Source organism: Quercus suber, unplaced genomic scaffold, assembly GCF_002906115.3.
Source record: "Quercus suber isolate HL8 unplaced genomic scaffold, Cork oak 2.0 scaffold_367, whole genome shotgun sequence".
Classification (NCBI taxonomy): domain Eukaryota; kingdom Viridiplantae; phylum Streptophyta; class Magnoliopsida; order Fagales; family Fagaceae; genus Quercus; species Quercus suber.
In genome coordinates, this window is record NW_027069819.1 from 74,972 (window position 1) to 89,692 (window position 14,721).

General features: G+C 37.4%; 1 protein-coding gene across 1 annotated transcript; it reads left to right on the top strand.

The window, feature by feature from the left end:
• The first annotated feature begins 1,694 nt into the window (after positions 1-1,694).
• On the top strand, positions 1,695-2,543 carry LOC112019731 (uncharacterized). Its single transcript, XM_024052244.1, has one exon. The coding sequence runs from the start codon at positions 1,695-1,697 to the stop codon at positions 2,541-2,543; it is 849 nt and encodes a 282-aa protein (XP_023908012.1).
• The last annotated feature ends 12,178 nt before the right edge of the window (positions 2,544-14,721 follow it).

Here is a 14,721-nt window from a genome sequence, read left to right on the forward strand (position 1 = left end):
TACCATGCTATACATGTTAAATTGATTTAATTAATTAACTTGAGTAATTAATTAATTTGCAAGGGGTCAATTAATTTTAACCCAACAAGTGCTATCAGAGCGGGCATACTCTGATTAGGTTTTAATACTTGCTGTGTGATCCATTAACCTCTGTTATCATGACTACAAGTGGCATGAAAAGATCTTTTGTTTCAAATACATCTTGCTTTTCTAATCTCCATTTGATTAAGTGTTTCAGAAAATGTAAGTCTAAAAGTTATTTGAAAGCTATCTTGATGATTGTTGAAAAAGGCCTTAGTATGACAAAGAAGAAACTAGGCTGTCTTAAAATAAAGCCGTACAAAGGAGTTCATTTGAGAAGGGTGAAGATTAAAGGTTTTTTTTCATAAATGGCAGCTGAGAGGGAAAACCGTTCTTACTGATTTGTCAAGCAAGCATGAAGTATGCTATATGATGAAGTCTGCGTTTAAAGTAATAGACACATGCTTGCGGTACCTTGACAGGGGATGTACAAGACACATGACTGGAGATCGTTCTCTCTTTAAGGTTTTCAAGTCTAAGAAAGGTGGAAATGTCACTTTCGGTGATAGGAGCAAATCACAAATGAAAGGGAAGGGAACTATCTCTCTACCTGGATTGCCAAACATTACAAATATATTGTATGTAGAAGGTCTAAGAGTGAACTTGTTGAGCATAAGTCAGATCTGTAATCAAGACTTCATGGTGCTATTCTCAAAAGGCAAATGTCTTGTTTTAAATGAGTTTGGAAAGAAATTCATAAGCAGAGTCCGCACTCTGGATAACTACTATGGATTGGTACCTGATGTTGACATTGTGTGCAAAAGTATTCGTTTTCCAAATGAAGATTTATGGCACAAAAGGATGGGACATGCTAGTTACAAACATTTGTCAATTGTATCTAAGCATGAATCAGTGTTGGGAATACTAAAGCTCAACAGGGTTAGCAATGTTGTGTGTGGACCGTGTCAGCTTGGGAAACAGACGAAAGCAAAACATCTAGGCACTCAGACATCTGCTACATCCAGACCTTTGGAGCTGCTACATCTAGATCTCATGTGTCCAACTAAAACCGAATCTCTTAGAGGAAAGAGATACATCATGGTTGTAGTAGATGATTTCACCAGATACACCTAGGTCATTCTTCTCAAATCCAAGTTAAATGCTCTTGAGCACATTGAAGCTTTGTGTACAAGACTGCAAAATGAGAAGAACATGAAGATTGATCGAATTCGTAGTGATCATGGTAAAGAATTTGAGAACTCATACATGAAATCTTTTTGCACTAGATCTGGTATATCTCATTCTCTACTCCTATTACTCCTCAACAAAATGGTGTAGTAGAAAGAAAGAATAGAGTCATTTAGGAGATGGCTAGAGCTATGTTACACAATAAAGATGTGGCCTGAAATTTATGGGGAGAAGCAGTCAACATCGCATATCAAACGGTTAACAAAGTATATTTCAAACCTGGTACAAAAAAGACTCCATATGAATTGTAAAAGGGAAGAAAGTCGAATGTAAAGTATTTCAAAATCTTTGGAAGTACTTGTTTCATCTTTAAGGATAGAGAAAATGTGGGAAAGTTTGACTCCCGAAGTGATGAAGGAATATTTCTAGGATACTCCTCCATAAGCAAAGCATACCTAGTGTACAACAAAAGAACCAGGAAGGTGATGGAAATTGGAAATGTTGTTATTGGTGAAGCTTCAAATTCTGGTTCTGAGAAAAGTAGTGAGGAAATCTCTAAGGCAATTCTTCCTTCGAAGCCAAAGGCTATTCAAGAAGAAGTTGATCAAGAGCTTATTTCTCAAAGTACTCCTAGTACTCCAAGTATTGTAGAAGTCTCAGCATATATTCCTACATCACCTGAGCCTGAATCTCATGAAGAGAAAGGACCTTCCTCAAGGACCAAGCTAAATCATCCTTCTAAAGTGATTATGGGAAACATGAACGAACTTACACTAAGAAAGCGTACGGTTGAAAATGTGTTGCTAACTTTGTGTCTTATTCTTGCTATTTGTCGCAGGTTGAATCCATCAATGTTAAGAATTCCTTCCAAGATGAAAGCTGGGTTGAGGCCATGCATGACGAACTGCTCCAGTTTCAAAGGAATGATGTCTAGACCTTGGTACCTAGACCAGAAGGAGAGCACATCATTTGGCACAAAGTGGATATTTCGCAATAAAACTGATGAGGAGGGAAATTTGATCTACAACAAGGCTCGTCTGGTGGCCCAAGGATACCCTCAAGTGGTAGGAGTGGATTTTGATGAATCATTTGCTCCTGTAGCTCACATGGAATCCATTAGAGTTCTCCTAGCCCCAGCTTGTCACCTGAAGTTCAAGATTTACCAAATGGATGTGAAGACTGCATTCTTGAACGGGTTTCTTAAAGAAGATGTCTATGTTGCTCAGCCCAAAGGATTCATTGATCCACACTTTTCGGATCATGTGATGTACCTTAAGAAGGGTCTATATGGACTAAAGCAAGCACCTAGAGCTTGGTATGACCGGCTTACATAATACTTGGTCTTACATGGCTTTACAAGAGGACAAGCTGATCAAACTCTTTTTATCAAAAAGGAGAATGACGAATTGATAGTAGCTCAAGTCTATGTTGATGATATCATCTTTGAGTCTACAAAGGATGAACTCGCTTATAACTTTTCAAAGCTTATGTAGGCCGAATTCGAGATGAGCATGATTGGAGAGTTAAATCACTTCCTTGCATTGTAGATTCATGAGCAAGAGTCAAGTATATTCATATCTCAATCTAAGTATGCCAAAAATCTTGTGAAAAAGTTTGGTTTGGAATCTACTAGTCCAGTTAGAACCCCCATGAGCCCTAATGTTAAACTTACTATTGACTTGTTAAGCAAAAGTGTTGAGTCTTATATAAAAGCACGATAGGTAGTCTTCTTTACCTTACTGCTAGTAGACCTAACATTAATTACAGTGTAGGAGTGTGTGTTAGATATTAGGCAAACCCCAAAGAATCTTATATGATTGCTTTAAAAAGAATCATAAAATATGTCAAAGCCACTACCTATTTCAGAGTGTGGTATAGCAAGGACACAAACGATGTCTTAGCTAGGTATTCTGATGCGAACCGGGCTAGGAATGCTGATGATAGAAAAATTACATCGAGGGGTTGCTTTTATGTGGGTAATAATCTTGTCTCCTGGATGAGTTAGAAGCAGAATTCCATTTCCTTAACCACTGCTGAGGCTGAATACATCACTACTGGTAGCTGTTGCACCCAACTTCTGTGGATGCAAAAACTCCTTCTTGATTATGGTATTCGTCAAGAACATCTTACCATTTATTGCAACAATACCAGTGCCATTAACATCTCTAAAAATCTTATTCAACATTCTCAAACAAAACATATAAAGATACGACACCACTTCATTCGCGAACTTGTCAAAGATGCCACACTCACTCTTGAGTTCATTCACACTGATGATCAGAAGGTCGACTTGTTCACTAAGCCTCTTGATAGAAAAAATTTTAAATTCTCACGCCAAAACATTGGTGTAATCTCCATGGAGTGATCCCTCCTTTTTCTCTTCCTTTCTCATGCATTTACATCTAGTTTTTACGCTTTGCGTGTTTATTTATGTTTTTATTTAGTTGTTTTCAGTTTTTGTTTTTATTTTTTATTTCATAAAAATAAAAATAAAATTTTAAAATTTTAAAAATACAAAAACAGTGTGTCTTTGTGTATATTGGTACTTGTGTACCCTGGATGGCCAATGAAACAAAGTTTTCTAAAATTTGTATCTCTTGTAGCTTAGATGAATATTTCAATGCATAGCTAAGCAAGTGAGCTTTGTGGCTCGTGTTTGTGATGAGTAAGATTAAGACTATCTCTTATATCTCATACTCATATCACTCTTTTTGATGAGAATGACTAGAAAATCCTAAGAGAGATGCATAAATAACCATCTCACCACCAAAACCCGCCAATCATGTATAATATCTGTATGCTTCGGCATAGCAAAATTGGGATGTTAAATCTTACATAATAGGGTATTTCTTCTCTCTCTTATATGCCCATGCATGTTGTGCTTAAAAGATATATGCAAAGAAAATAAAAGCAAAAAGAATCAAAACGCTTTTCAAATGATTGCAAGCATGTTTCTAGGAGATGTTGGAGTTATAAGATGTACCTCAAAGGTGATAGTCCCCATCAAACAGTTATGATTGTGTGTGAGTGTATTTGATTTTCTCATATCTCAAATCTTCATAATATGAGACATTTATGCACTCTTGCTATGTTTTTCACACACAACACACAAATTCTTTGTTATGTTTGGTACATGTACATGTACAATGTGATTTGGTCATCACTGGATATACATGTGTTAATATATGCTCACTAAACTGTCTTAAATTGTTTTTGAAATATAAAATTGGTTAGATTTGCTTAGTGTGTGTGTGTGTGTGTATTTTTGGATCTATGGATTGTATGCTTATATGTTGAGAGATATTTTGAGAGCTTAATATGTTGCTTAGATGTTTGTTTAAGTAGCTTGCTTGTTGCATTCATCTTTATGCGTTTTTCCTCCCTTGGAAAACTCCTTCTCTTTAAGCTTGACAACTCCTCAACAGATCCTCAATAGATCCTCGAAAAATTCTCTTTCTATCGAGCCTTCTTTTTGTTTTCTCAATAGATCTCGATAGCTTCTTGATCCATCAAGCCAAATTTCCTTTAACTCTCTCTGCTCAATAGATTCTCCACAGATCCTCGATCCATCAAGACTCTCTTTTGTCGTCGACAAATCCTTGATAGCACCTTGACATATTCACTTCTATTGAGATTTAGTGCTCAACAGAGTGTCGATAGAATCCGTGATCCATAGAGCTGCATTTTATATTTAAAGTTGAGACGCTTTTCAGATCTCTTTTTCTCATTTCTCTCTCTACCCAAATCTCTTTCTCACTCTCAAAACACTCTACCTACTCAAGATTCGGCCTTGTTCAAGCCTTAATCTCTTGGTAAGTGTTCTCAATCACCTCTTTTTCATGCTTTCATGCATTTTTAGACCTAGGTTTTGGGTTTTTGAAAATTTTTAGGGTTTTTGAGATTTTTGTGAAATTTTTGGGTTAAGTTGTGTTGGTTTGTTGTTATATGTTCATGCATTGCATTCTCATTGCATTATAATAGTGTTTCATGCATTTTAGATGTGTGATTGATTATTGTAACTAAGTGTCAATAGTTTTGGATTGGGTTCACCCATTATGTTTTTAAATTTTGTACATCACATGTTCATGCATTCTTAATGCATACGTTATATATTTTCATTCCTATTCTTAGCTATGTTATGTTATGTTCTTTCTCTCTCTCTCTCTCCTTCTCTTTCTCTCTCTCTCTCTAATAGACTGCATGATGGCATCCAAACAACGCAAATCTACTCCGGCTCAAAACCCTCTTCGTGGTTCTAGGTCATCTTCTTCTGATCCTCCTTCTCACATTCGGTTCCATGATGAGAAGGCCAGGAAGGACTTCTCGAAGAACTTCCAGAACCGTGGCGTTCATTCGGATCACCAAGTTATTCTGTCGAACTTTGCCAACAGTCCTCTCTCCATTGTAATTCGGACTCAGGGTTGGGAATCTTTACTTAAGAGACCCTCGAGGTGTCCCATCATGTTTATACAAGAGTTCTACTCCAATATACACGGTATCGATACCTCTATGCCTCAGTGTAAAGTTGAGATTTACAACTATGTTTTATATTGGATTTATTCCATGACAAAATTGGTTGTAATTACTTTAATTCATTCCCTTGTATTTTGTGGGATTTAATTGTATTGGGTTTAGCATCAAGTTGGTGAAGACTCAAACTTTATTGAAGATCAATGGATCTTGCGGGTGTGTCGCTGGAAGCTAACCCGCGAAAAAGCCATGTGAGAAGCACATGACTGGAAGCTGAAAAGTCGTGCCAAGCTGTCATTTTTGCAAGTGTCTCGTGAGTAAGGTCTTTCCACGAGATAGTCGCAAAACATTCTGCTTGGAGGTTTTTTAAGAGTGACTTTCTTACCATTCACCCATACTATATATACCCTCATTACCCACAAATGTATGAGAGGCTATTCAGAGAGAAAAACCCTAAAGAGGTTTTCTAAAACATACACACCTATCTTTTGAGAGAGAGCTACTCATCCTTAGTGAGAAATCACTGTAGCCTCTTCTCCATCCCTCTCTGATTACCATATCTTGAGAGGAGATTTGTAACCAAACATAACCCATGCCTATTCAAAGTGTAGATAGTGTTTTGGAGCTGCTGGGAAGCATTGGAAGAAGCTTGGAATGGTAGATGCAACATGGAGCTTGTTGCAGGATCTGGAGAACTAAGACGAGACACGGTTTCGAGAAGCCTTGTTAGAGTAGGAGATTTGAGGGCTTAGGTACATCGGGTAGATTAGGCTTGGAGGGTCTCTTGCTAACCCATGTATCCCAACTGATTGTCTAGTGGATCGATTTTTGCTTGGAGGGCGGCGGAGAGCTTTTTTACCAAGTTCTTCGGTTTCCTCTTCGAAAACACGTCTTGATGTTTTCTATGTTTGCATCCTTCTTCCCTACTCTTTTATATTCCATTATACTGCTGTGTTGCTTATTTTATGGATTAGAGTAGCTTATTTGTTCATCCGCTTGCATTTACACTATTCCGCACTTAGTATTAAGTTAGTGTAAAATCTATCGAGCTGTAATTTTAATTGGAGGTCTAAATTGCTCTTATGTGTTCAACACATTTTCGAGCTTTCAATTAGTATCAGAGCGGGTACACTTGTTTTGGTTTCATTACCTAAGTGTGATCCTTGACCCCTTGTGTTTATTTGTCATGGATTGTGCTTTGTATACTTCTTTGTATGATTTGATTGGTAATGAATGTAACATGCCATGTGTTTGTGAAAATGCCTCTATAAGTGATAATCCTCATGATTGTGATGCTATGTTACATGAATCTTTGGGCGTTGTTGATATTCCTAACACCAAACTCTTAAAGAAAAATGCTAAGAAGTTTCAAAAGAATTTAAGCAAGTTATTTTGTGAAAAGGATGATTTGATTTCTAAGCTCAAAGAATCCAACAAATTGGTTGAAAAATATAAGAAACTTGCTGAAAATTCTCTTGAAAAGCTAAAAGAGTTTGAATGTTTGAATATGGACTTGGATGCTAAACTTGTTTTGTCTAACAAACTTGTTGATGATCTTAAATCTGAAAATGAATCTCTTAAGATGCATGCCAAGTGTTTGATTGCTAAACCTATTGTTAAAAATGATGAAAATATATGTTGCAATCATGTTGTGGTATCCGATTTTGTGCCTAATGTGTGTTCTGCCTTAAAGGACAAATCGGTGTACATTCCTCCACATAAAAGAAATTAAAAAGTAGAGAGAAAGGCTTTTAAGTCAAAGCCTCTATTTAGGTCCAATCCTAGGGAATTGAGTGGATCTAAGTTTGTTCCTAATTGCCACCATTTGTGGTATGATCGGTAACATAATACCTCAATGCCCCAAGTTAAAGAGAGAACAAACTCATGTTGCTAGATCCCTTCCTAAAAGGCGTAGTGGACCTAAACACATTTTTTGTCACTATTGTGGTGCCCTTGGTCATCTTAGATCTCATTGTTCTCAGTTTCAAGCTTTTAAAAGAATCAAAAGAAAAGAGAAACTTGAGCTACTTAGAAGTTGTGCTTTGCATGATAAACCGGATTTTAGTGAAAATAGCATATTGTTAAAGAAAGTGTTTAATGCTCTTAACTCCTTGACTATGTGCATCTCCAGTTCTCTTTCTTCCAACCCTTGTCTTGCTTCTCATGAGATACTCATTCCAAACAATTGTTCCGTTTGGATGAGGAAGGGTCCCTATGGTTGAGCTTTTGCTCCTTTAGTCCTTGATCTAATTCGTTTGATCTTTGTAGGACCCTTCATGCATTGAATGTCATATCTTCATGCATTTGTGCATTTTGCATTTATTTGTGTGCATTGCTTTTGTTTTGATCTTACTTTTTTGTCTTTGTTTTGTGTGAGTAAAAAATCCAAAACCACATAAAAAGTGATAAATTCAAAAAGTTTGATCGTATATGTTTGAGCACATATCTCATGTGAGTTTGGCCTAGTACCTTCGTACTAATGGCGTAGTGCATTTACAAGCTTAGCTTGTTCTGTATGCACCTATTTCTGTGTGGAAGAAATCTTGAAAATTATGTGTGATTGTTGTAAATAGATCTTCAAATTTGTCATGAATGATTGGTCAATAGTCTTGTTAGTCTTGATACTTGCATAGACTTGTGTCTACATCTCTTCCCACTTTATTTTTATGTTTTTGCAAAAAGAGCTCACCAAATGTAAATCTCCAAATGAAAAGAGATATTAAGATGCAAAAGTCTGTCGCACACACTAGTATTCGACTAGGAAAAAGGGAAAGCGACTCTTATTAATGTGTTTTGTATGGTGCTCAAAAAGCCAAAGGCTAATCATCAATGTTGAAATATCATAAATTTCAAGCACCAATCTCAAAATGAGATGCTTTTGTCCAAACAAAATAAAATTGACCAATTGTTATGCCTTATACAGAAGCCAATGAAAAGCTTCTAAGTTATGTTTTCAGTGTGTGGGAGGTCATATATACTCATTTTTATAATGGAGATAGTCCACTTGATTTCGTATCAATTGTGTATGACTCGATTGAATTGATCATTGAAGCTTCGCTCTAGTTTAAAGACTATTCCACATTTGATCCTCACACACAACACACAAGACTTTTGTTCAATGAATGTCTATTTCATTTGTGTGATTGTACATGTTCAAATGTGATGTGTGTGTGCTCAACCATATGTGGTTCATACCAAAAAGATTTTTTGTTCTTTTCGTTTGCTTTTGGAAGTGATTTGTATCACCCATGTTTTTCAAAGTTTTTAAAGTGTTTTTGTGTGAAAAACATGTTTTCTGGGTGTTTTCGTGACTTATTTCATGTTTAAGTTCAGTCACGAGTGAAAGGGTCCAATTCGCAAGTTTTTCAGCTTTGGACAAAGAGTTTCGCGACTGTTTTGTGGTTGTTTCGTGAGTAAGGCTTACCTGCGTGATACCAGCAAAATTTTCGCAGGATTCTAAGTAGCGAGATACCAGCGAAATTTTCCAAATCAACTTTTTAAAGGGCATTTCATGGGTCATTTGTTTTAAACGCCTCCCATCTTCTCCCAAACCCCTATTTTAATGTTTCTACGTCAAAATCCAACTAAATTCAAGTGTTTTTCATTCCATAAACATCTCTAAGGTAATCTTTAACTCATTTCATTGATTTTGATCCTTAGATTACGTTTTTGGGGGGGGGGGGGTTTATGTTCATAGTTGAGATTTTCTCAAATGGGAGTTGGAAAACTTAATTTTTGTCAAATTTCATTGATTTTGATCCTTAGATTACGTTTTTGGGGGGGGGGGGGTTTATGTTCATAGTTGAGATTTTCTCAAATGGGAGTTGGAAAACTTAATTTTTGTCAATCTTTTTGATTGGGCTTTGTTTTAAGTGATGATTTGCTTTGGATGTTGGCCCCTTATGGATAATATCATGTATTTAGACAAGTTTTTCATATGTTTTTGCATTGTTCATCATACATGTGTAGTGTGTGCACTCTAAGTGTTTGATAAAATGCCCAAATGGCATTTTCTCGTTGTTTTGGACTCCGATAAGTACCAAACTTTGGGGATCACCATAATTATTCATGTTTATCATGTTTTGATCATTGGTGGTGTGTATTGTACACTTTACCCTGTGAGTGCTTTTTCATGCATTGGTTATGCATCTCACATGCACATTAAATGCACACTAGATGCACTTTTGCTGCACACACTTGAACTCTTGACATGTTTTTGCATTCACTCATACTAGTTAAGTCTTTTTAGACCTTTTAGCACATTTAACATGTCCTTGTTCTAATGTTTTTGTCTTATGTTTGAGCTTCATTTTCTCATTCATCTTGCACCCCTCATGTATCATTTTCATATCTTCTTTTCTTTCGCTTCTTCCTTTTGATTAATTTTTCTATTCGTGACAAAAAGGGGGAGAGTATCGTCATTTCTATATGACTCATGTGCACACTCTTAGAGGGAGAAATTCTACCTTGTGCACATTCGTAGGGGGAGAAAGCCATAGAGAAAAGGCATATACCAAGGCGGAGAAGACATTGTTTTGAGAAAACCTTGATTTACTTTATGCTTGTTTTCTCGTTGCTTTATGGTGCTTTGATATGATTTATTGCTCTCACTACATCGTGCTTATGTGTTGGACATGCGTCATTTCCATATGACTGTTTGATGTGTGATCAAGTTGCTCACATGTTTCACATCATGTTCACTTGATCGCAATTTACTTGTTACATTATACTTGTCCGTTCATTACTTGCTTTACCTTGAGAGTTTAATGTGTTTTATGCAAGTGTTTCAGGGTACAGGTATATATGTTCCAAGCTCATTACAGCTCCTATGATTCATGATAGGGGGAGTGATATGATAAGGGAAGGGAAGTATTTTATATTTTGTATGGTTTTTGTACCCAGGTTGCTTTTGTAAGCTTTTAGGATTTGTTTCCATGCATGTTTGTAGGCTTTTATGGTTTGTGCCATGCATATGCAGTACCTTGATTATGCAGCCTTTTTGCTTGTGTACTTGATGTTTAATGTCATTCATATTACTTTTGTACATCACTCTTGTGCCCATGTAGGATTGTTCCTAGATGCAAATACTTCGTGTATTTCACATTGGTTGAGTGTTGGATTTGCAAATGATACTCTTCAAATGAGCTTATCATCTTGCATGTCCGGATGTTCATTCCTTACGTGAATGAGCATAGTAATCATTTTTGTATAGTGATTGCCTGTTTGGTCAAGCCATGGTCTATTGCTTTATTCCATTTTGCTTGATAGCATTTTACTTGTTGCATTATACTTGTCTTTTTATCACCTGATTTACCTTGAGGGTCTAATGTGTTTTGTGCAAGTGTTTCAGGTTACAAGTATACATGTTCCAAGTTCATCACAGCTTTTAGATTTAGGTGTGAGTGAGTTTTGCCATTGTTCCCAAGCTCATGTTTAAATCTAGAGTCTGTTATAGGTTGTTTTGTCACTGAATAGCCAAAGGGGGAGATTGTAAAGTTATGATTTAAAACTATGTTTTATATTAGCTTTATTCCATGACAAAATGTGTTGTAATTACTTTAATTCATTCCCTTGTATTTTGTGGGATTTAATTGTATTGGGTTTAGCATCAAGTTGGTGAAGACTCAAGCTTTATTGAAGATCAGTGGATCTCGCAGGTGTGTCGCTGGAAGCTAACCCGCGAAAAAGCCATGTGAGAAGCACATGCCTGGAAGCTAAAGAGTCATACCAGGCTGTCGATTTCGCGAGTGTCTCGTGAGTAAGGCCTTCCCGTGAGATAGTCGTGAAACATTCTGCTTGGAGGTTTTTTAAGAGTGACTTTCTTACCTTTCACCCATACTATATATATCCTCATTACCCACAAATGTATGAGAGGCTATTTAGAGAGAAAAACCCTATAGTGGTTTTCTAAAACACACACACCCATCTTTTGAGAGAGAGCTACTCATCCTTAGTGAGAAATCACTGTAGCCTCTTCTCCATCCCTCTCCCATTATCATACCTTGAGAGGAGATTTGTACCCAAACACAACCCACACCTATTCAAAGTGTAGAGAGTGTTTTGGAGCTGCTGGGAAGCATTGGAAAAAGCCCGAAATGGCAGATGCAATATGGAGCTTGTTGCGGGATCCGGAAAACTAAGACGAGACACGGTTCTGAGAAGCCTTGTTGGAGTAGGAGCTTGGAGGGCTTAGGTACATCAGGTAGATTAGGCTTGGAGGGTCTCTTGCTAACCCATGTATCCCAACTGATTGTCTAGTGGATCGATTTCCGCTTGGAGGGCGGCAGAGAGGTTTTTTGCCGAGTTCTTCGGGTTCCTCTTCGAAAACACGTCTTAGTGTTTTCTGTGTTTGCATCCTTCTTCCCTACTCTTTTATATTTTGTTATACTGCTGTGTTGCTTAGTTTATGGATTAGAGTAGCTTATTTGTTTATCTGCTTGCATTTACACTATTCCGTACTTAGTATTAAGTTAGTGTAAAATCTATCGAGCTGTAATTTTAATTGGGGGTCTAAATTGCTCTTGTGTTTTAATACATTTTTGAGCTTTCACTCCGTTTGTTACAATATTCAGTAGTACACGTATCGTAGTTACTCCGAATCTTATATCCAAAGTACTACATGTTCCTAGGGTAGCGCATCCTGACTACCCTAGCTGTGAGCATCTCCAGATAGCTTCTAGAGATGAGCTTATTTCTCACTTTTGTGAGACTTTTTCTATATAGGGTGGTAAGTTGTTGATATCGTATTTTATCTGCCCTTGATTTTCGTGTTAGACCCTAAAAAATCCAAAAATATCGTTTTCTCTCCATAGGACTGTGAGAACATCCAAAACAACGTGGAGCAACCCATTCGGGCACCAGAACACCAAAAATGCCCTTTTCAGCTAAAATAACCAAAATGTCCCTAGTCAACCCTAGGTTTGATCAAAGGTTAAACGAGGTCAAAACACTCACAAAACAACATTTTTCACAGTTTTACATCAAACCCAAGCTTCTCGAAGAATTTCAACAACTTTGACTTGAAATCGATCTTGGGTGGGCCTAAAAACCCTAATTTTGATCTAGCTGTTAGAATGGATTGAAACAAATACCATTGTGAAGATTATCAAATTCTCATTCCAATGACTGTTCATGGGTCGAAATCAGAGCTAGAATGGCCGAGATATCATGAAAACTGAGATGATGCATTGATCGATGCACCACTAACTTTTAAGATCCATACCTTTTCAAAAACAAGAAGTCCAAATATTTTTAGAGGAGCCAAGACCAAGCCAATCATAGGCCTTTTGCAGTTGGCGGTCCTTAAAGGGTAGTTGGCAGCACTCCAAGGGCTGCCGCCTCGAAAAACATATAAAAGACTCACAAAAACACATCAAAGCATCTTGATTCTTTCATCTTCACCAACAATAGAAGGTAGTGGTCTTGCACTCAATCTTCTTCTCCTTAGTTCTACATCTTGGATTAGGGGTTTTGGGGTGTGGATGTAGCTTTTTTAGCTATCATCCACACCCTTAACCTTCTAAATCTATTTCCTAGCATGTTCTTGCTATTTTTGCTTGAATAATATGTTTTATTGCTTTCTTGGACATGTTTCTTGCTTTATCTTGTTTCTAGCATGTTTTTAGCTTAGATCCATGTTCTTTAATGGTTGCTCACATGTTTATTCATCCCAATCTATGTGCTTTATGCTTTGTGCTATGTGTTTGTGCCTAGATCTATCTTTTCCATGTGTTGTTTGGCTAGATCTACATGTTTCTATGCTTGTTTTCATGCTTATATGTTTAGATCTACATGTTTATGCTTTATGCCATGTCTTCCCATGCTTTGTTCATCTTTTTGCTCCATGTTGATGTTAGGGTTTCATGCTCACATGCTTGTATGATGTTTTGCCATGCTTGGATCTACATGTGTTTATGTCTATCTTGCCATGCTATATGTTTAGACCCGTATCTTTACATGCTTCTATGCTTGGATTTACGCTCTTCCACCTTTATGTGCTAGGATCTACATGTTTACATGCATGTTTCTATGCCTATATCTCTAAATCTATGTGTCCCCATGCCTACATGTTTAGATCTATGTTCCTTACATGCTTTATGCTATCTTCCATGTGCTTGTGTGCTCTATGCCATGGTTGTGTGCCTAGACCTAGGCTATGTATGTCACGCCATGTGCTATTGTAGCCCTTTTGTCGCTTTGTCTTTCTTTCTTGCGTTTTGGCCTAATGGTTAGGACATGATCTACACCCTATGGTCTTTGTCATCGTCCGTGCACCTTAGCCCACATCAAAGGGTTTGGATCATCCTATTTGCATGTCTATACTTGCTTGCTTCTATGCTTTATGCTTGTGTTAGCCTCTCTAGTTCCAGGCTTTGCCATGCTTGACACCCTTAGAGGGATTGTGGTTATGTGATTACATCTGATGCCTATGAGGCCTTGTCCGAATGTAACCATTTGGGAGGCATCTCTGGATGTCGGGTTGCTTCATGCATACCTTTCCCCTTTTCCACTTCGTGCGATAATATGTTTGCCATGCTTGTTTGTGCCACATGTTGGCTTTCTTTGCATCTTTACACACCTACTTACATGTCCATGCATAAGTCTTACTTGCTAGTGTGTTGTCCATACTTCAACACAATGAAGCTATGGACATTCGATCCAAACCTACATTTGTCCCCTGTGGACACTACCTTTTGTTTGTTTACTTCACTTATACGCTTGTTTGCTTCACACTCATTCCACTTTATCCACACATCTCTTTCTTTCCATTGCTTGTCTGCTGGTTTCTTTTCTTTGCATTTGCATGTACGCACATGGAGTGAGGACACTTTGAGCTAAGGTACAGTCTCCCGAGTGCAAGCAAAAAGGGCGTGGATTCAAGCATGTAGACTTGACCTAAGCAGCTGTGTTCAGTAGGTTTAGGATTCTATTTTATCCCCTTTTGGTTATGTACTCTTTTAAACCCCTTCCTTCCTCTTCCCTTTCTCTCTTAGATGGTTTGTATTAGGTATATATGCCATGTACCATTCGTCCTCATCTTTA